General features: G+C 48.2%; 1 protein-coding gene across 3 annotated transcripts in view; it reads right to left on the bottom strand.

The window, feature by feature from the left end:
* The window catches only part of IGSF3 (immunoglobulin superfamily member 3), a gene marked incomplete at both ends in the record, with an annotated part of 81,924 nt that extends 63,771 nt beyond the window's left edge, over positions 1 to 18,153 (bottom strand). For all 3 annotated transcript variants that reach the window (XM_080915127.1, XM_080915128.1, XM_080915129.1), the window contains one exon: positions 18,111 to 18,153. In XM_080915127.1, the coding sequence (XP_080771253.1) occupies positions 18,111 to 18,153 (43 nt within the window). The remainder of the gene's footprint in view (positions 1 to 18,110) is intronic.
* Between the last annotated feature and the right edge of the window lie 5,117 nt (positions 18,154 to 23,270).

Here is a 23,270-nt window from a genome sequence, read left to right as displayed (position 1 = left end):
CTGAGGGTTTGTACACATGTCCTGCCCCGCCCCGCCCCAAGTGCAGCACAGAGTTCCCTTTATAACTTGCTGTGACTTGCAGCTTGTTCCCCCTTGCTCTGTCTGACCCCTGCGGCTGTGGCATGGGCCACAGTCTTTGGCAGTTCTCTGTCATTTCCCAGGGGCATCAGTGCAAACAGAGTACTCCTTGGTCTAGCCTTGAATGGAATGCTTTTTTGATCCAGGAAGACGGGGGCTTTGTGGGAGATGAGCCCAAAACAGAACAGCCCCAGATACTTCAAGAAACTTGAAAAGATGAGAACACACACGAGGTTGCACACGACAGGAAGCGGAACTCATGCCTCTCAGCAGAACACGACTTAGCCATCAAGAGGAGGGTAGTGCTTGCCTCACCTACAGTGAAACAAATTTCCTCAATTAACTGAAAGGGAGCTGGAACCAGGTAAAAGTGGCGTCGAAGGTGTCCCAGATGGCCAGGGGCAGAAGTGAGTAAGTTGTCATCTGTGACACTTGGAGGAAGATGGAGCTCAGCTGAGATGTGAAAGACTGAGAGAACATGCCTGAGGCTACTGCCACCAGCCAGGACAGCCTGCTGGCCCGCCTGCCTTCCTGCCCATTAACTGCCAATATTGGAACTCTAAGTCAGGTAGCAGAGTGACCCTCCTCCACCCACCTCCCAGTGATCAATCACGTGCTTTCCCCAGACCACATCTAATAAGTGCTCTAACACTGCCCTACACTCAAGAAGGCAATGCTGGTTCCAGCCTCACACACAGCCTAGGACATGAGAGGTCAGCCCTGTTCACTGTGGTACAGCAAGAATGGCAGACAAAAAAAAAATCCTTGCCACCACGCCAAAGGACAAGACTACCAGGAGCCTGGAAAGACAAAGAAGGGTCAAGGTAGAAATGCTCAAATGATAGTGCTCAAAAAGGTCACACTGAAGGGCAACAGAGACTCAGGCAGTGATGTCCAAACAAGCATGCTGAGCCACCTCAAAGCTGCCTGCAGTCACCTGTCATGTTCTGGGCGGGCAAGCACTCAGTGGCCACCAAATATGGGCTCAGCCTTCTGGAGTGCGGTCACAATGGCCTTATCAAGAGTGAAAGAAGAAAGAAATTCCAAGGGAGGTAGCAATATGATCAAAGGTCACATCTTTATGGCTTAAACTATGTACTAGGGCATAAACCCAAGCTCCAAACAGCCATGCCATGCTGAAGACAATCTGTACCTCATCCGCCGAGGAGTGCGGCCTGGCCAACACTGATGGTGCCTACCACCAACCAGGGCAGGAGCTGTGCAGCAGGCGCCCTGCCATGTGCTTTCTCTGAGGGCTCCAGTTACCTCTCACCACCATGTTCAAATCTCCTTCGTGGGTTAGGAAAAGGGGTTCAACAATTTGCCCAAATTCATGTTGCTGTCTCTAAATGTTTGCTGAATGCCAGATGGATGGATGACTAGAAAGACAGACAACTGAAAGACTAGTTGGGCTGATAGTATCGCCCTATTCCAGGGACTGAACCTAGACATGGGCTGGGGGGCGGGGGTAGAAAGCCCAGGGCATAAAATACAAGCAGCTGCCAGTGAGCAAAACTGCCTTGACAAATACCCATGATGCTCTGGGTTACGGGAGAGCAGAGGGAACAGCGCTCTGTTAGGAAGACAGACAGTGCTAGAACTATCTTGAAAAATTTTCAACTCAGAGAGAAAAGCTCCAAGTGGGCAATGGCATCTGTCTCCCGATCCTGAAGGGTTTTCTTCTGGGTGCTTCTGGGGTGAACAATGAGAGCGCCCAGAGCCGAGAGTGAGAAGAAGGGGGGCTCGCCTCAGCCTCAGCTTTGTTTAGAGAAAAAGCCCAGACTCCCCCACGTGCACTCACTTGCTGTCTGATGAAAACCAGATGCCAAGTGCCCCGCCGGCACTCCCGGGGCCCTGTGCTTTTGGGGGAAGTAATGGGAGCCAGACAGCAGGCAGATTACACCTTAACTATGTGTGGAGCGCAGGCTGGCAGCACCTCGCTCTGGGCTCCAGCTCCTTTAACAAAGGGTGTCTTTTAGACGTCTTCAGAGCAGAAAAATCCATGATGTGAGTGAACGTTTCAGCCTAGTTGGGGCCAGAGCTTCTTCCTGAAGCTCCATGTTTCACTGGCTGACAAGCCCATCGTGGTCAACCAATAGATACCCTTCTCCACACACCACACGGTGCCCTCTGCAAGACACTTGACACACTGACCCATGGAGAGAGCGGCCATGTCACTCATGAATAAGGATTCCCTCCCTGGATAGCGGAAGGGACCTGAGCCAGGATGCAAACCCGTTGCCCAAAACACTGAGAATCCCAAGGATAAAATAAAGTTGGCCTGTAAGCTCTACCCCTTTGCTGCAGAGCCCTGAGGAAATCCAGACAACAGAAGAACGAAACTAAGCCTGAAGACCATGTGCCACTCAGACCCTGCACCAACAGTGCCCTCCACCGTTCAGCGTGTGTGTACTGATCCACGGATTGCTACGTCACAAACTCCTGTAGCTCCTGGCCTTGCATTCCTAGTCTAGTTCATTGTTTCACCGAATTCAAGGTCTCTTTACTTGGATCTCCCATCACGATCTCAAAGCCCCAGTGGCAAGAACCAAATACCATCTCCCTGAAAGCCACCTCTTCCAAATTTCCACTGCATGTCATTTTCCATGTCATTACACGCAAGCCCCCAGAGTCAGCTTGCAGGTTTCACTGTCCCTCCACAGCCAAGCTGCTATTCGATGGCTGCTTTGTTCCTTTACAATCTTCCTGGGATATCTTCACCACCATCCCCATCCCCTACACCTCCCAACTTGGAACTCACTCCCACAAATGAATGATTCCACTAGCCACTTAGCTTCCACTCACTCCCCTTCCAGTCAGAGTGCTTCACAGCTCCTTAATCCTATTCCCAGCCAGGTCCCTGCTCAGTAGCCTCTCCCCTACCCAAGGGCCCGTGATACTTTCATGTATAAACCAAACATCAAAGTCGACATGCACAGTGTGAGGCTCTGTAGAATGCCAGTACAATTGGGATCTAATGCCACCATTCTGTGCCACCTCCACACCCACGCCTGTCTCCGTGGGCCTGCTCATGTTAGCTCCCCCTCCTCAGATGCGCCCTCCCTCTTCTTCCACACAAACCCTAATCCTTTCTCAGAATCCACTCCAGATGCAATCTCCTCACTCCTGTATTCCCTGTCAGCGCATTTTCCGCTCTTCTTTCCGGCTTACTGCAGGGCTGAACACTAGCTCCAAACAATATGCTTTTTGATGACAATCTGAATGGCACTGTTTTATGAAAAGAAATCCCATTTCATGCTCACTCAGGGAGTGTCTGATATAGGTTGCCTCCAACTATGAGCAGTCAAAAATATCAACTCGTCTGATAAACACGGAGAACAGAAAGTATGGAGCCTGGACTGCTCAGTCTCAGAGACCTCAGTCAAGCACCATAATTCCTCAGTTTCTTCTCTGCCCATCTTGACAAACTTGCCTTCCTCCTGGTGACAAAACAGCTGCCCCGTTTCCAAGCATTGAGTGGGAGGAGCTTTTCCCTTTCCTATGATTCCTATGAGAAAACATTTTTTCCCAGAATCCCTCAGCAGACTCCTCAAGTCTCATTGGTCAACTTCACTGGCCCAAATCTGACTGGCAGACTGCTGTGACTAACTTAGATGGATCAGCACTTACTCCAGAGCTCAGAGGAGGATCATCTTTCCTGGAGTGGTACGCGGGGAGATGCAGCATCCAAACCAAATTAGGCCCCACCAGCAGGAAGAGAAAGAATAGCTGTTGCATGAACAATCAGTTGTCCATGTACCAGCAGAGGCCAGGTCATACATCTGCGTTTCCCCACGTCCTGCAGCCCCATCCTGTGCTGGCACAGAAGGATGCTCGGCAAATAACTGTGGGCTTAAGCAGAACTAGAAATTACCCCGTGTGTGTGAGAAAATGCTGAGCATCATAGCATGGTGGTACAATTGGACATTTGTGTACAGAAACTACAAAGACGGCCATGAAATCCTAACAGATGCAGAGACATTCTCATAAGAGAAGGTTGGGATAGCTCTCATCCAACTCTCGCCTGGGCCCAACTCCCAGTTCCACAGATAGGAACTGGGACCCTGGCCAGAAGCTGGGCTTCCAACAGGCCCAGCTGGGCTTTTTCCTCAGCTCAACTCTTGCCCCAAACCAGCCCATAACTCACCACACAGAAGTTCCAGGCTCAAAGGAGGCTCATGAGGAGGAACATGAATGTCCGTCAAGTACCTGGGCATCCTGTGTATGCCTGGCGGTTCTCCTTTACTATGACAAGATGGGTGAGACAGTCAACTTAGAGAAAAAAATGTTCCTTTGAGCTCCAGATTTCAGATTTCATAGTTGCTTGGTCCTTTTGCTTCCAGGCTTGTGGCAAGGCAGGGACACCAAGGCAGGGAGCAAAGGTGGAACCATGGGGCTCTTGGGGGGGGGGCACAAAGACCTAACTTCCTCCCATTAAACCACACCCCCTATAAGGTCCCGTGGCTTCCCAGTAGCATTAGAGGTTAGTGACCCAATCTTTTTTGGGCCTTTGAGGGACAGTCAAGATTCAAGCCCCAGTTCTGTGGCCACACAAATGCACAAGCACAGGAGAGGCCTGGAGAAAGCTCCTTCACGCACACCTTCTGTTTCTCTGCCAAACTCAGCTCACCACTACCCCGTTCCAGCTCAAACATACTCTCCCAGCTTCTCAGGCTATTGACAGCACCCCAGATCCCAAATACACATGCCCCCAAAGGGGGCTATAAAGGGACGTAAAACCTTCACGGGAACCACATAGGAAGCAAGGCCCTCTAGCACCTCTCCTTGCCGGCATGTCCCCAAGCTGCATCAGAAAACTACCCATTCTAGCTACTTGAGGTTTAGGGGATCCTTTCTAAATGCTGTAGCTGACATCTCCTTGGCTAAAGACAGTTGCTGGAAATACTAAGATGCAAACCAGCAGGCCTGTCCAACCCACAGCCCCAAGGCCTGCACAAGTATAGCCCAACATAACTTCACAAACTAACTCAAAGTGTTATTAGACTTGACGGTGCCATTTTCTGGCATCGCCTTTGTAAATGACAAGTTCGCGTTGCAATATCTGAAGGTTGGACACGCCTGGACCATGCATTCAACCTTCAATCCATATTAACTAAACAAGTACTAGGTTGCCCTATGGCCCTGCTGATACTTGGCTCTTTTTCTGACCTTTGAAACTGGTGACATCACACAGTTCATCTTAATGTCAACCCTGTGCCAGGCAAGATCGAAAATCTTGAGACACTACAAGAAGTTACAGAGTCAGTCTCTGTAACAATAAAGATGCACAGTCTGGTGTGAAACCATTAATTATGAAAGTAACCCACAGTATACTGGGTTACTGCTGCCTCAGTGCTGCCACCGATAGCAAGTGTACCTTTCGTCTATAAATGGCATCCTGTGGACTGCCTGCTAGCCCCGCATAGGCTGGCAGTGACGGCTGAGTCCCCTCCATATGCACACACACTGCCAAGCACACAGAACACTCTACACATGCACCAAACGTATTGGTTTCTATCGTGCCAGACAGGTATAGGTGTGTGGAAGCATTTGGAAGGGAGAACTAACCTAATCCTTAGGAGGCAAGGATCAAAGGCATCACTAAGATGAAATCTCAGATGCTGCCGATATGGTTGAGTTACATCTTCACAATACAGATCTTAATGCAGCATATAAACTACCCGCATCCTGGAGTTTCACGGGGACTATTTAAAATACTTAGGAGAACAAACAGTTCTCAGGCACAATCTAGTATCTCAGAAACTCCATTTGCATCAACAATGGGTCTGCTAATTGCAAATCATTCCTCCTTCTTGCCTATAGCAGGTCCCCCAAGGATCTTTATTAGGCACTCCATTAGCCTAGTCTGAGTTACAATATTTACTTACAAGTAATAACGGTGAATTTCTTGAAAAATATTTGGTAATTCAGGCATTTCACTAATTTGAACTAATCTTCCTCATTAGTCTCAATTGTTGGGATTCAATCATTCTACCAAGAGAAACGACTGGGGCTGCACTTGGGGTCTTGGCCACCAAATTCTTTATGGTAGCGGGAACGTGAGCTCACATTCAAAGTGGGTGGAAACAGAAAAATCAATACAGGACAACTCAAAGAGCCCCTGTGATCCAATTTAGTCCAGCACACAGCATCCGTGTGAAGTGACATCCAAACCATAAGCAAAGCGCATGGAAATGTCAGATTCTACCCTCTGATGTTTGATCAGCCCAATCTCATTTGTGGGCAGCGGGTGTCCTGTGTGTTTAGCTGCATCTTCTCTGGAAGCCAGTTCCAGACACACACTTGAGAGAGCTGCACTCCTGTTTGGCTTCTTATTGTTCTGGATACCAGCATGGAGGTTTAGAAGCACACTGGTCACATTCATGGGGCATCCGGAACTCCCTTGACATGGCAAACAAACATCAGGTTTTGTCCCTGTACCAGTGACATTCAAAAAAACCTGGCCCCAGACAGAAAGACACCCGGCCTCTCCAAAGAAAGGCAGGCCCAAACCATCCTCCTCTGCATAGCCCTTACAAATCTCCCAGATGCAGGCAGGATGCTCATGGGCTGGAGAGATTACGTTCTGAACATCTTAAGAGATTAGTTACTTAAAATCCTCTCCGTGACTTCAGTCATCCCTGCCACAGATCACGGGGTAAAAGCCTCCTTGATTAAAGCCAAATGCCTATGCACTGGCAGAAGGGAAAATAGGCTGAAGAAAACAAGAGTCAGATTCCTGATGGGCATAGCACCAGCTCCAGGATGGGAGCTGAAGAACAGGGGAAAGAGAGGCATGTATAGAAATCACATGTTCAGCAACAATGCCAGGCTCCTGTATTTGCCCTGTTTCCCCCAAAACAGAGATATCAGAGATGGAATCTGGATTTATTCCCAATGGAGGCCCTGTTCTCCCCAAAAACCAAATATGGGAAACTCCTCCACAGTGGGGCTGAGAGTGGAAAGGCAGTTTGTTTATCTGGTGTGAGGCTTTAAGTACAATAAAGCTGATATACAGCAAACACGTTAAGGGAATGTTCCACCCCTTCACTCTCTTCCCTCAAGACCACCTCCAGCCTGTCCTAAATTTTACCCTATTATTAAGAGGACTGCACAGGAGATCCGCCAGGATACTTCTGAAGTAAATTCAAGTCTAGGGGCATATTCGTTCTGGGTTTACCTTCTCTTTCCCAGAAACCCACTGTGTTCTAGTCTCCTAGCCAGAGACTATCACTCATTCCCAGAGAGGCAGAGAGGATGAGCCAGGCTGGGTGCTCAGAAATCTTGCTTTTTATTTCAACATGCAATACCGCAAGCGAGCCCACAAGACTGCCCAGTGTACAGTTTTTCATTCTTAAACATCAGAAGACAAAACAAAACTGTCCAGCAAATCATCTCTAAGCAGAGTCAAAAAGGGCTGTCTAGTTTGGGGGTGAGCCTGGAACAGATGCGCAATGCCTCATCCCCAGCAAAATAACAAGTGTATGTGCATCTGGACAACAGAATTCCCACTGCCAAAGAAAGCCGATGAAGAAAACCAGAAAGGCCTGAGGCCAGCACTGCCCACAGTGGAAAACAGGCCTGGCACAGAGGCTCTTGGGGGCAGCAGCTGCCTATGTTGGACCACAGCCAGGTCCACCAGGCACAGTTTAAACAGCTTGAACTTCCAGACTTAGAGATTACTGGAGGAGAGAGAAGCCCCTGGCTACCCAGTTGTCCAACAGGAACTTAGGAGTAGTGCAGAGGTATGCCTTCTCAGAGTTGCCACCAAGGCTGTAAGTATGACCAGCAAGGTTGGAGCCCAGCAGTGTGTGGCTACTCTGACAGAAGTCTCATGGCAGAGGGCAGAGGGAAGGTACAGAAAAGGAACCAACCCTACCACCAAAACTCTAAGACATGGAGCAGACCACCCCAATAGTCAGTAACAACAGTCAGTCCCTGTATCCACACAGCATCCCCAACAGGAAGAGTCCACATATCCAGGGCTGAAGATCCTTGCAGATATTCAGTAGGAACAATTTCTCCTGTACCATCTATTGCTTCCACCTCCAAACAACCAGCAATATTCTAAATTCTTTTCCTAATGGTCCTTTGTCATAGCTGTCCTGGCTATTAGTAATCCATGGCCACTAAAAAGCCGAGGGGCAAAAAACCCAAACAAACAGGAAGTAAGGATGTTGACGTAACAGCCAAAAGAACAGGCTTACTTTAGGGATGGAAAAAAAGAGGGAGGGGAAGGAAGGAGGTGGGGATGAAAATGTTCATCATGGTGCTAACTTTAATTCTGTGGCACTGGAGATAAGGGGACAATGGACACTTGGAGTAGGCACTCAAATGTTTGCTGGGTGAATGGATAAAAAGGTTTCAGGGAGTCTTAAAGTAGATTCTAACAGAAAAGGGCTCCTCTGGTGGTCTCAAGAAGGGTGACAGAAGGTCATACTCTGATGTTTAAGAGTTTCCACTAGGATATGTGAGTCCGACAGTCATCCATTCCCCCAAAACAGCAGCTCTTTTTAAGGCAGAGGAAAGGTGAACCAGGCTCTGCAAAGTCACAGCAGTGAGCCTGAAAAGTAACCCATGCTCTGAGGCAGAGGAGATAACGTTTTCACAGCAGCGGCAGCAGCCGCCCCAACACTGCATCAGGAAGGTCTTTTCCTTGGATGAGCCTTCAGTGAGGGGCCATCCACCAGCCCAAGCTTGGAGACCAGTTGCCTTCACTGTGAGTTGGGGGATCATGTGGAAACAGGAAACTCAGTTCTTTTCCAGCTTGCAAACAAGAACGTTTGATTGAGTCAGACACAAAATCCAGTGTTTACTGCTGTCTCCTTAACAAATTCTCAATGGGTTTCGTTTTAATCTAACATTATTTCAACATATGACAAACCGGTCAGTAAAACACGAAAGTATGTCAAATGTATGTGTTTTTCAGGGAAAATATTCAGGATAAACAAGTTGATTATTCTCATTAAATACACTTACGTTTGAGGCCAGTGTTTTTATTATGACTCTTGGTTGCCCGATGATGGGGAGACAAAATTATTCTGTTGTATAGCTACTGAATGAGTTCACAATTCCCCAGTGACTTTACAAATTACAGCTTCAGCTAGCTATAAAATAAGCAAATCATTTCTGATATGACTATAAAATTAAGCCTGAAAAAAAAGAACTGAGGTAAATCACCCCTTTAAAATCATGTTGTGGAACAGAATGTTCTGTGTGGTTCCATTTATGTCAGAAAAATGTGCATTTGAGTATACACAGAAGTGTCTAAGAGACTATATACTAATCATAAGGAAGATATATCAAAACCAATAAGGGGTGTGGGACAAAGATTGCAATGTGCACATTTTTAAATTCTATTTTCCTTTTTTTCTTTCAGTGTTAGGGATGGTCCTCAAGGCATCCCCAACGGAAAGCAAGTGCGTACACCACCGAGCCAGCCTCCAGCTCCTACCTCCTATAGATCTTACAACAGGGTATGTTCTTGTTACCTCTGCCAAAAAACAAAGGCCTCAAAATTAAAAAATAATAAAGTAAATATACACTATCATCTAAATTAAAACCAGTATCTCATCTTCCTACTTTTATACAATACTCTAGCCTACAGCATTTTATTAACTGTTTTAAATTATGGCTTAATTCAAACCACATGCTCTATTTAAACAAAAAATAAAACAGAAACAAAAAAACCTCTACATTTCCTGTGGGCAGGTCCTAGCTGATGTTTCACTCTGGAAGTCTTTTTCCCTTTCTCTCCTGGCTTCCCCTTTGGACTGATAGAAGAATCAGGAGTATTTATGGAGGCGACTCAGTGTTTTAATTACACAATGTGTACATTCTCTAGAAGTCTTTTAGCAAACAGCAGGAGAGTCCTCAGGGCTGGGCTGGGCAGGAGCAGCCGGCCTGAAGCATCAGGTGATAACTCAGCTCCAGGCTCCCCTCCCTCTCCAAGGAAAGTGCTTCCTGACTAAGTCAATCAGGATCAGCAATGCACCTAAGGGACACACACTATCCTGACTTGCCCCAGGTCCTAAAGGCCTCAAGCTGCACTGTGGTCAGGTTGGCCACCTTGAAGGTGATTTCAAAACACTTGAGAATGCTGCTAACTCCAAGACCGGGGCCAAGGGGCCAATACTCCCATAGACAAGTGCATGTAGACTTCAGCCATCTTTGCTGTCCACAGCAGGATCACGTGAAGGTGAGCTACCCTACTGATCATCACATAGGAAAGGCACACTAATTATTACTTAGTAGTTGTCGTCTCTGTGAAAAAGATTTCAGAATGGGCAACTCTCAGGAATGATAAAACAGGCCCCTTGAGAAATATGGAGGTTGGAAGCCTGCTCTAGATCTGGGTCCTGCAGAGAGCAGAGGTCACCACACACAGGAGGTGGCAGTGGACAGCACTCTGGCGTGTCAGATAATGGTACTGTATGCAAAATAACACCAGCCTAAGGCCAGCCTGGACAAAAAGCATCAGGGAAGAATCACCACAGAAAGAGCGTAGGACCAACATCCCTTTGGATTTTGTTTTTTCTCTGTTTCAATAAAGAGTGTTCAATCATAGGAGCAGCTGTAGGCAAGGGGGCAAGGCAAGACCCTACCTCCTTTCAATTCCCAGTTCTGTTGGCTGCTTTTGCTCTGGTTTTCCGGTGATGAGCACTGAACTCTGTCCGGCTCAGGAGCAGGCAGGCAGCTACCTTCCCTTCCACTTATGGACACCCCCACCTCTGGCAACCACCTGGGAACTGACACCCTGACCACCAGGATCCCCACCGACAACTTTCTGGTCTCTTCCACCTGTCTCTGACCCCAAAACCCAGATTCCATACCGACTGTCTGCTCCAATTCTTGGCACCACAAGGACCTGGCTCACTGTCAGTCTTTCCTCCCCTACAATGTCTAAAATTTAAGCTGTTTCAGAAAACATTTCCAGAAGGGATGAGGACCAGCTTCTTTAGCATCTTTCTCTCCTGAAAGCAGTCTCTTTGCTGCTCTTGCAAGGCACACACCAGCCTTGCTTCCCCACCCCCAACACAAGACACCCATCCTCTAAGAGTGGTGATGTCAATATTGGCCAGTCTATTTGCCAGTCAATTTGCCATTTCTCTGGTGGCCTTTGACCAGTGGTTCTCAACCTGTGGGTCGAGACCCCTCTGGGTCACATATCTGATATCCTCTATATCAGATATTTATATTATGATTCATAACAATATCAAAGTTAAAGCTATGAAGTGAGGCTAGAGGGTTGGCTCAGTGGTTAGGAGCACTGACTGTTCATCCAGAGGTCCTGAGTTCAATTCCCAGCAACCACACAGTGGCTCACAACCATCTGTAATGGGATCTGATGCCCTCTTCTGGTGTGTCTGAAGACAGCTACAGTGTATTCATATAAATAAAATAAATAAATCTTTTTTTAAAAAAGCTATGAAGTGATAATAAAAATAATTTTATGGCTGGAGTCACCACAACATAAGGAACTGTATTAAAGGGTCACAGCATTAGGAAGGTTGAGAACCAGTGCCTTGGATTATCATGTCCTAGAGGGCTAGGCATGCTCAGCAAAGCCTCACCTGGATGTGGAAGACACTATCCAGTGAACTTAATTAAAGGGCTGCAAAGAAACTTCCCCTGAACTCTCATTAATATCGAGCCTGTTATAAACCTTTTTTAAAAACGCATCTGACACCTTCAAGCCTGGCAGAGTTAATATAATTCAATCTTCGATTTAGGATCTTGTGGGGTCCCAGGCCCATTCTCTCCTGTTCTATAATTACAGATGGAAATTATAAGAGAGACAGGGTGGACAAAGGCTTGGAAACTAAGTTGTATAATACGCCTCTAGCTTGTGAGTTTTGCCCTTCTGGAGGCAGAGTTAAAAGATGGAGAACAAACTCCACTTTGGGTTAGAGGAGGTCCTCTGCTCGGGTCTTTGTTGAGGACCTGTCTCTGTGGTTCACTGTTAGTCACTTAATAAAGGGTTCTTGGTGAGGGAATTTGGCAACATGTGATTTTCAACAACGACATGCTTGATTTTTATGTAACTGTTCATTTCTTTGAAAATCAGGGGGGCATTCACACACAGGTGTCCTAAATTTCCTTAAATTGAAAAATCAACGTTTTATAAGGAATTGCTGCGTCTCGCTGTGAAGCTGCAAAGAAGCAGGTGTCTGCTTGTGGCAAATGCTGAACTCCCAAAGGAAGCTAAAACTGTGGGCTCCCATCGGTTCTCACCTAGGGCCCCTTCCCTGCTCCCAGCCCGCCCCCCTTTGTGAGAGCAGGTTAGGCTCTGGATTCTAAGTCCAAATTCCAAATTCATCCCAAGCTACAACCATCCTCTTTCTAGCTTCATCCAAGCTTCCACTTCATCCTCAGGTCACAGGCTCATCAGCCCCTAAACTGTCTCCCCCATCATTCGCCACTGGACCTGTTCACTCCTGTTCACCCCTCCACACCCTGCCCATTCCAAACACTGGGAAAGGCCCTGCACTAGAGGCCTTGAAAATCAAGGAGGCGTTCATACAGAGGTGATCTAAATTTCCTGAAACTCCAAAGCCAACATTTAGGAATTAGATTACCCAGGCTTCTCCCCCAACCCATACTAAATAGCTATGTTGGGCTTGCTTTTGAACCCTGCCAACCTGTGGGGAGAACTCAGCTTGTATGTAAACCAGCCTCTAAGGGGACCTTAACAATCCCTTTGATTGCTCCAGTAATGTTTCTAGAATCAGTGGTTTCTCCAAGTACAAATCACATACTTTCACACCTAGTGAAGTAGATACACCTCCAAAATACCAACACCAATGCTTATCAGGTTGCTAGTTTAATAGTAGGCACGCTGCTAAATCACGTAGTTCTTTTTAAATATGTCGATAGCTCTATTTCAATGTGACTGATTTCCTTGGGGTAGGGTAGGATTGCCCACAGGATTCTCACAGACCAGAAAAGGCCCAGCAGTCATGCCTGACAGAGTGCAGACTTGAGTGCCACAGTCCAAAAGACCTAGGTTCAAATCCAGCCTGTGCCAAATTCCAGCTCTTTCCAGAGCAAAATTAGTCCCTTTCCCTCTGATTTCCTCAGTGTGCGCACAGTGGCAAATGGGAAACCAGTATTCACTTTGGGAGGGCTGGGAACAGAGCTCAGTGGTCATCAAAGCACCTTGGGTGTCCCAGGTCCTGGAATCCATCCGCTCTGCGAAACCAACCAAACAAAAGCATGTCTATTTACCTGGTGAACCCACTGACCAAAATTAACTGAACCCCTACCTACTTGGTGGCAGACACAAGACAGTTCTCAAGCTAAGTAAAGTACAGAGACCATCCCCTTTTGTACTGGAGGCTACCATACAGAAAGTGTTCGCTCAGGTCACCCTATAAGCACACCATGACCACAAGTTAAATGAACTACTACTTGTTTGGTGGCAGGCAGAAGAGAGTTCAGGGGCTCATGCACAGACATCGTCCCTAAGCACTTCATACAGAAAGCTGCAGTATTGGAAGTGTTGGCACGGAACACCCTATAAACACGGTACTCACTTCAAACGTCACAAATGTTCTTTGTAATTATATGCTGGCTTCTGTTGCTTCCTCGGCAACAACTGTTGGTTCGTCTAGCTCATATCTTCCCAATAAGGCTCCTTATTGGCCAGAGCCTGGGCCTCATTCACAATAGAAGAACACAGGATTTAATGCTGACAGTCCGGCTTCAGTACTTGATTCTGCCACTTACACGCTTGTGGCTATGGTAGAGGCCGATGTTTGTCAGGCAAAACCTGCGCTCTCCTTAAAGCAATACAACCCCATGTTTTAAGCAAGGCCCCAGCCCTTCGAATGAGCATATTTCCAAACCTTCCTTGCAGTTAAGTATAGCCATTATGTTCAAGTTCAAGCCAATGAGAATATAAGCCGAAGAAATGTACATACCTTCCAGTATCCTTAATATACAAATCTCATCATGAATCCTTCATTAATCCTTTCTTCCCTCCTGATGGCTGGAGCCAGAATGCCCATATTGGACCCTGAGGTAATACTGAGAGTAAATGCTATGCACAAGAAACAAGCCAGAAGGAGCCTAGGGCCCAAATACTGTACAATACATTAACCTGGCCAGCAATCCATCTTAGGAAAGTTAATCTCCTTGGACTTTGGGATCACCATCCATAAAAGGATGGAAATGTAAGGTGCCTATTGCCTAGGGTTGTTCTGGAGACTGGGTGATGGGTTTGGTGGTTCAGAGAGCTGATGTTACCACTACTGTAGTAACTGCAGCTCTGTTAGATACAGCAAAGGGGACAGAACACAGCCCTAGTACAGAGAGGAGACTCAACCATTTTTACAGACTAAGGATGCTATTGTTTGGATCTTAAATGATCCTTATACATCCAAAGGTCTGGAGCACAGTGTGGTTGTATTGGGAGAAGACAGCACCCTTCAGAGGCAGGGTCTAGTGGGAAGTCTTGGGGTCACTGAAAACAGAACATTAAAAAGTATAGTATAGCCCAGCTCCTTCTCCCCCTTTTCATTCCTCAGCAATGAGGTGAGTGTTTCTTGCCTTCTCCTCCCCCAAAACCGCTTTCCCATCATAATGGTCTGCAACACAGCCAACCCTTAAAACTGTGGGGCCCAATGAGCCTGTTCTGAATTAGTTATGTCAGAATGTTTTGTTAGAATGATGAGAAGCCGACTGCCACAAGAGGCAGCCTAGCCAGTCCGGGCAAGAATTCGTCTTCCCAGCACCTTCATCAGCTAGCCTTATGAAGCAGTGTACCGCCTTTTCAACAGTGTTAGGACCAGTAGTGCTGGTTCATCCATTAATCATGCCGCCCATCCCAGCCACCCACCCCCAATGCTGTAAACCCCCTCCTCTATCATCTGCTTCCTCCTTCTCCTCTCTGCCTTTGATCACCTTGATCCTGCCTCTGGGTTCATGCCTATCAAGACATCAAAGTTTCCTTCCTTCTCCACTGGAAGCACCCTCTGCTCTCTGCTTAATCACTGGAAGTGATAACTTGATCCCATCCTGTCCAAACACAAGGCTTCCCAAACTCTATAAACACGTGCGTGGGTTCCCTGGAGAAGAACACAGACACCCACTAACTATCCCGAGGTTCTCCTCTGTGGCTCATCTTGTTTGCAACATCTGCCCTGGTCTGGGAGCATCACTCTTCACAGTACACAAAATCCAGCCATGCTCTCTGTGTCCACAGCTACGTGCTTCTTACAACCCCTACCTTCTTCTCTCACGCTGCTGCCATCTTCCCATGTCACATTTACGCACATGGGCTTCACCCAGGCACAGACATGGTGACAGTCACCCTGGCTCTCCCACCCCATTCCCTCTTCTTCACACTCAGATGAGCGCTCGCTTTCTCTCTCTCATCTTCTGCCCCTCTGGCTCCATCCATTCCAGACAGTGGAAACTCTGCTGTTCACCAGCCCGGGCCTAAGATGCTTTTAGAATGGAAATGAGGGGGTGGCAGAAGTCAATGGCTGAGCTTGAAGTGGCCACCTGGGACTCCAAAAGAACAGGAAACTCAGCAGTCAGGAGAACAGGGACAAAGACTTGAATTATCCGTGTCCTAAACAGGCAATAAAAGAGACACCTGAACCAAACTCCAGACACTGGCAAAGGGAGTGAGCAGAAATACAAAAACCTGTCACACGTATCTCACAGATTCACCCTGTGGTCCCTCTCACAGAGTGTCACAAGATTTTCTAGCTCAAATGTGCAGTTTCTGAAAGGTCATTTCCTCTGTCTCCCTTCCACAGGGCTTAGCCTGACTCAACTTTTATACAATTTTATCCCAGGTATGTGACTCACATGGGTTCAAAACCTTGGGATTCTTTATCACTGTTTTAAATTCACAGGACACATTAATTCATATCACACAGCAGGAGTGCTGACAACAAGAATCACACAAGGCAGCCACCAGACTTGAGTGAGGGTTTTGTTCCCTCCCCAAACACCCTGTGCTTCTCCCAAGTTAAGACTAGTACAGGGCAGGCCCATGTTGTCAGCTCTCAGAGGATAGGCCAAGAGCTTGAGAGTCACCTCAGACATTAGTGTGCCTGTCTACAGTTCCCAATGTCTCCACTTCCACACAGATCTGTCTTCCACCCCAGGATCCCTTTACAGTCACCTGGAGACTCAGCTTCCTCCAGGGCCTCTCTGGGGTGGTTGGAGTCAGGTGGAGGGAAAATGACTGCATTCTCTGGGTGCCAGGGTCCCAGCTCCCCTCCACAGAGGGACCTGAAGAGGGGACAGCAGGGAGACCAGCAGGCAGCCTAGCATTTCCTCAACATCCAAAAAGGAAGGAAGGAAGGAAGGAAGGAAGGAAGGGAGGGAGGGAGGGAGGGAGGGAGGGAGGAAGAAAGAGAGGGAGGGAGGGAGGGAGGGAGGGAGGAAGAGAGGGAGGGAGGGAGGGAGGGAAGGAGGGAGGGAGGGAGGAAAAGACTGTCTTCCCATTGGTGGCTCCTTCTGCCCTGAGCCCCACCCTCAACCACACAGCCAAAGCTGGTAAAGTGTGGGGGTGGGGCTTTCCCAGTTTGTGTCCTTTTCAATCTCCATGAATCACCAACTGCTGATTCAAGCTGAGACACACGGTAACAAATACTGTACAACACATATAAATGTAGTCTCATAAAGAGGCTGGCCAAGAGAAGCCTAGCTCCTGATTTCCTTTACCTGAGCACACAGGAGACATGGAGATTGTGTACCCTAAGAACAGGACAAACTGACTTAAACTCACAGCCACACGTGTGTGCTAGGCAGGGAAGGGCAGGCACTAATGAGCTCACAATCCAAAGAATTGCAGTTCACTGCTCTGAGGTGGCGAGACTTTGTTTGAAAAGATGCCTTAAAGATACCAACCTGGGCCGCAATTTGAGAGCCTCCAAATGAACACATTGATTTGAGTTTCAAGCATTTTGCAAGGCAATCAAGATTTTTTTTTTTTTTTTTTTTTAGGACATCTTACATCCCTTAGATGCAGATTTACTGAGACTCACATGTGAATCACGATGAAGCTGAGCTAGGAATTCAAGACTCTAAAGTCCATCCTTTTTCCAGATGCCAGTTAACTTTTATAAGGGTACAGATAACTCAGATTCTGTAAGTGCAAGAAACTTAGAATGGAGAAGCAAGGGGCAGTAGTAAGTTCTCTGAATGCAGAGGGTGGAGAGTCACACAGAGAAGGTAGGGGGTGTGTCCATTCTTGAGTACCAGGTGCTGGCTATGGGTTTATGATAAACCAGAGCACTGGGAAATACATAATGTAGACTGCTCCATGATGTCATACCAAGAAGAGACAAGGGGTTTGGAATCTGTGCTGGGATTGGAGGCTTGCAGAGAGAAGTCGAGACTCACTCCTGAGACCACAGTTTCTTCTTCCTACTCTTAGCCTTCAGATTTTTTTTTCTCTGAGGGCATGAAAACCAATTGGAACACACCCCTTTGCCAGGCAGTTCCGGTCTTCAGCTTCATCTCCTGCAAGGACTAGGAGCTGGGCTTCCTTGGTGAGGAGACACAGGACTAGTGTCTTCGATATACACGTAGCCTACAGACTTCTTAGACAAAACAAAGCATCCCTTCAGCCCCCATCCTACTCCCATCCTCCCCCTCCAAAGACAACAATAAAAAAAAAAAAAAAAAGAGCACCATCATTCATGAAAGCACCATTCCCAACACAGTAAGAATCATGTTGTAACATCCTTGGAACTGATACAAACCAACACAAAAGTAAGACACTGGAAGCCCTCAACCCCACACACCATCCCTAAGCCACAGCCCTGCAAGTGTGGGGCTTCACCCAAAGGCCCAGGACAGCTTAAAGACAACCAGTATTCATTCCACCATTCTTCCTGGGTCAAAAACAATCGGACCCTCTTGGAACTTTAATCCACTCTGTCACACTCTGGCTACCCGCCCCCCTCTGCCTCCTGAAGCCCAGTGTTGATGGGAGAGAACCACCAGGAATTAGCAATGAGATCGGGTTAAACTTTCACAGCTCCAGAAACTGATAAGCAGTCACTTACCCAGCACAGCCAGACAGCTCCACACTGGGAAAAAGCACTTCATGTCGGCGGCGTCGGCAGCAGGAAAAAGGACACTGCACAGGGCACCGTGCTTTTCCCACCGCCTAATCTCTCATTACTGCCAATCCACTTATAGCTCCAGGGAACAGTTTGGAAACAGAACTTCACGGCGAAAATGCGAGCCAGTCGAAGACAGAGTAGTCAGAAGGAGGGAGTTGGGGGCAGGGGAGGGGAGTGGCTTGTGAAAGAGTCCTCTCTGCCTAAGGCAGGGTCCAGAGCAATTCCGAAGGCGCTCTAGGTTGCTGCCACATTGTATATGCCTTGCAGTCTCCACCGGAACTGTGGATTCTGGTGGATTAATCCTCGAGGAAAATAGGAGGAAAGAGAGTCTGAGAAAATCCTTTCATGCGCTGATTATACAGAAATGTCCTTGGCTTCGCAGTGAAGGTGTCTGAGATCTCTCATTCGGATCCCCCGAAGGGAACCAGGCAGGTTTTGTCAAAACCCAAGACTGGTAAAGACACTTCGGATTTATTCATCAAAAAGTCCATCTCCATCCATGGTGATGGGTCATGGTGCCGTCACCTGCCCCAGAACCTCCCAGGGCATACGAAGTAAGCTGGCATTTGGTAGCCCGAGAGTGGTCCCACAAAAGCCCGCAGATTCCTAAAACAAATACAACAGACATTTATCTAAGGCCAACACAACCGCCGCAAAACCGAGAGAGGCCAAAGCGCCCGACTGGCCAGTCCAGCTACCTGGGTCCTCCCTGGGCGAGGACAGCCCATGTGTGCATCCTGACCTTGTACAAATCTTACCTTCCGTGCCCTACGCCTCAGTTTCCCCGCCCAGAGCAGGGCAATTATGATTGTTCTCAAAACACTTTCACCAAATGCCTCTCTCACTCGCGGGCTTTTCCTGTCGCGGTCTACGGAGCGGGGCGCGGCGGGCAACCCCACCCTCGACAGCGCGGGTCGCCACTGGGCTGGCACGGGGCCGCGACTCGGGGCGCCGGCCGTGGGAGCCGGGGCGCGCCGCGTCCCAGGTGGCCCGCTATTGTTTTACCTCCCCGGCGGTGGAGTCTGAGACTACTGGCAAAGAAAAGGCTCCGAGAAGGGGGCTCGGGGCTCCGCTTGCGGCAGGCTGAGCCCGCTCCGCTCGATCCGGGTGCAACGGAGAAAGGGGCTTGGGCCCGGAGCGGGACGCCGATCGCCACGCCATGGTCCCCGCGCCCCGGACCCCGATCCGCGCCCGCCCGCGCTCACCTCACCCGGGGCCCCGAAGCTCCCAGCAACCGAAGGTTCGTCCGTCTGTGTCCCGCACGCCTCCCAAGACGCGCCGCTTCCTCCTCGCCTCCCGCAGCGGCTCAGGCCCTCCTGCTCCCGCCCCGCCCCAGGCCCCGCCCTCCAGCTTCGGCCTGGCCCGCAGCTCCCCGCGAGGCGTGCAGGGGCGAAGGCGGTGGCCTCCTGGGGACACGCCCCCGCGACGCCCCGCCCACCGCCCGGGCGCTCTGGCTGCACCCGCACGCAGCTGCGGACCACCTGGGGTGAGCCGATGGAAAGTTAACCCCGGGTTCGCGCACCAAGGGCCCTTCTTCCCAAAGCCCAGGCTCCAGGGGACACGTCTTTTGCCCGATAAACAATAGCAAAACGCTTGGATGGAGACTTGAATGTATCTTTATAACGAACCTCCACATTGTGCTTCACTCTAGCATAGAATCTGGACCCCAAAGACAGCCTGGGTTCCTAGCTGTGGGTCTTGGCCGGGTGGCTTAACCTCTCTATGCCTCAGTTTACTCATCTGTTACAAAGAGTAAATAACCTCTGCTTAATAGGGTTGTGTGAGGTGTCCACGTCATCCTTGGAAAGCACTTAGCAGAATGCCTCATATGTCAAAAGCACTCAGTTAAAAATGAACCGTCATTATTTTATAAACAGTGTTATCCATGCAAGTGCCTCCATGTTTATTCAATATTATCCAACACACGGTGCTAAAAAAACGACTCGTTACAGGAGCAGGGGCAGGTTGGATGGTACTGCCCTTGCAGAGCTTGTGGTCTACTTCGGAGCACTAACAGGTAAGCCACGTTTCGATGGTGTGGAGGAAGGCTTTCCAACCCTGTGTTCTTGGGGTGAAGTGCTGGCCAGGTTAAAGCCCAGGGAGTCTTCTCCTAGAGAAAACTGAGCATAAAACCGAAGAACAAGGGCCGGGAGCAGGGGGCGTACAGAACAGTCACCGGCCCTGGAGAGACTCAGTACTTACTATGAGAAACTGGGGGGAAGACTGACAAGAATAGCTGTAACCAAGAATCGGAAGCCAGAGGGACAAAGGGCTGGGCCTTAAGCTTGTGTCCTAGAGAAAGCCCCCGAATGGTTTGAGTAAAGAACCGTGGCAATCAGAGGTGCGTTTTAGAAAAATCTCTTGACCTAGGAGTAAAGGGTGAGTGGGAAAGTTTTCCGGAAGCCTGAAGATGTTGTGGTGTAGGATGGCTGAAAACTCCAGGAAATGGAAGTAACCACACAGGCAGCTAAGGGGACAGAGGCCTTGGCGTCGGGAGGTGGGCATCATGGAAGTCTAGGTGAATGTGAGAGAGGCTCGGTGTCAGAGATGGGGTTCAGAGACAGAAGGGTGAAGACTGGAGTCTGAGAAGTCCAACCCCTTTATTTGATTGATAGCCATGTCCAAAGAAGCAACCAGGGAATTTCAGAACTCAGAGAGGGGCTTACACCATGGTTTCATCCCACTGGACTGCATGACAGCAAACCACTGTCCCGAAGCATTGATGGGCTGGGGAGATGGCTCATTTGCTAACACACCATGGAAATTTGCCATGGAAATGTGAGGGCCTGAGTTTGGTCCCCAGAATCCATGTTAAAAAAGAAAAAATGTGGCTGGCACCCGAGGGACCACGAATGTCTGAGGTTGTTGTCCTAAACCAAATTAATATACTAATAACTCACTCATCCCCAAAATTCAATAGCTCTATTGTTCAAGACAATGAAGTTCTTGTCATAGGGCATGCCCAGATAACTGAAAAGTCTTTATCTGTCCTTTCCCTTCCCCCTTGGCTGTAAATTTCTTTAAGTCAGTCTGCCCTATAATTATCAGTTATCCCCAAACAACTCTTGGCATTTGATCTGCATATGTAATTGAACTATAAATATGCTGATCATATCAAATTGAATATTTATCACATATTTAAAGTATTGTATTTAAAATTCTCCTGTAGTATATTACATATTCCCTCTTACAGTGGCCTGCGTGTTTCTCAACTCTTGCCTACTGGATGTTTATTTCCTAAACATCTGTGTGTGAAGCAATGTCTCTATTCGCTTCGTACCTTCTCGTGAGAAACACAGACAATGAAACAATATATAACACAATGATATGTGTTCTAAAAAAAAGTGAGGTGACGGCATAGTGTGTGTGAGAATGTGTGTGTGTGTGTGTGTGTGTGTCTGTCTGTCTGTCTGTCTGTCTAGTGGGTGAGGTGGGGAGGGAGATTCTATTCTAGGTGGGATGATGAAGGAGGATTTCTCAGGGCGGTATTAGAACAGAAACCTGATTTAGCGTCAGGGAGAAGAAGAAAAAGGCAATGTCTGCAGGAAGAGTCTCAGCTGGAGGAGTTGGCATGTGCTAGGCCAGTTAACCTGTTCTGAAATTAGAATTATTTCTAACATGGCAGAAAGGAGAGATGGGAGAAGTGTGATCCAAGAAGCCACAGAGCACAAAGGCCCTAGAACCTTGCTTGTAGTCTGGGAAGCACTTCGGGTCATGGGCTGCTGAGAAAGAAGAGCAATGGGAATAGAAGAGGAAGGGAGAAGATGAACAGGGGCCTCTGACATGGTGCAGGTGAGTTAGATGAGCATCATTAGGTGAGCTGAGGGTGGTAAATATGAAGGTTGTAAGAAAAGTGTGGAGTTTGGGAACCTTTCAAGTAATGGCACTCTCTAAAGACTATGGAGAGAGACAGAAAGGGGAGAAAGGGAGATATTAAAGAACCTTCTTGAGGGTCCATCTCAGCCAGCTTCAGAGCTTTCTGACCCTATCTAGCTGCCCTAGATACTCACAGTTTCCTGGGTCCTCTCCCTGGACCTCCAGTCTTGACCCTCTACACTCAATAATCCCTGTCTGTTCCCAGGTTTTCCCTTCCCGGCTGCCTGTCCTCCACCCCCGGGATGCCCGGCCGGTAACTTTCTCCTTCAGCCTTTGGCCTGCAGCACCATGGCAGATCCGCACAGAGTTCTTTCTACATTCCACATCTGGGACTATGCAGAGGATTGTGCTAACTTCTGGACAGCGAGAGAGAGGCACAATTAAACGAATTCCTTCGCCTCCAAGACACAGAAGAAATGAGATAAAGCCAGTGTGAACCGTACCTGGTGGCCCCTCCGGGAGATCAGCAGCAGGTGCAGAACTGAGCTGGGAAGGGTCCTTAGGGAAGCAAAGATATCAACAAAAAGGAAGGTACAGACTGGTCAGCAAATGCACCCTGTGATCCACCCACCCAGCCCATCTACCTATTCACCCACCCAGCACACATCCACCCACCTACCCCAAACACCCACTGAACCTCATCTGCACATTAGTGGCTTGGTTCATAACATGTTACAATTCAACTCCCAACCCTGCCCTGAACTGGCCTGGAACAAGGTGGGTGTTTTGTGAGTCCTGGGAGACCCCTTAATCTCCATCAGGGAGCTCTACTGAAATGGAGCGAGATGGAGAAACAGCAACAAGGAGAGCTGGAGTGGGGTACACTGAAGACAGCCCCTCAGAATCCTAACCAAGTACTACCATTAGGCATAAAAGATTCTGGTCCCTGAAGTTCCTACTTAAAGAGAATCAGAAAATCTAGACTTTCCTAGAATTCTTCCTGATTTCTAATTCTTTAAAATGTTTATTATTTTGTGTGCTTGTGTGGAGATCAAAGGGCAACATATAGAAGCCATTTCTCTACGATGTGCGTTCTAGATGTGAAACTCAGGTCATCAGGATTGGCAGCAAGCCCCCTTGCCCACCAAACCACATCAACATCCAAATGTTTCCTGCTTTTATCAGCTAAAAATTAACACGTTCTTTATTGTTGCTTTGACAATCCTGGGGACTGAATTTAGGGTTGCCTACAGGACAGCCAAGTACTCGACCACTGAGATACAT

The sequence above is a fragment of the Micromys minutus genome (assembly GCF_963924665.1).
Source record: "Micromys minutus genome assembly, chromosome: 4".
In the NCBI taxonomy this organism is placed as follows: domain Eukaryota; kingdom Metazoa; phylum Chordata; class Mammalia; order Rodentia; family Muridae; genus Micromys; species Micromys minutus.
The sequence above is the reverse complement of the archived record's forward strand: the minus strand, read 5'-3'. Positions and strand labels throughout refer to the sequence as shown.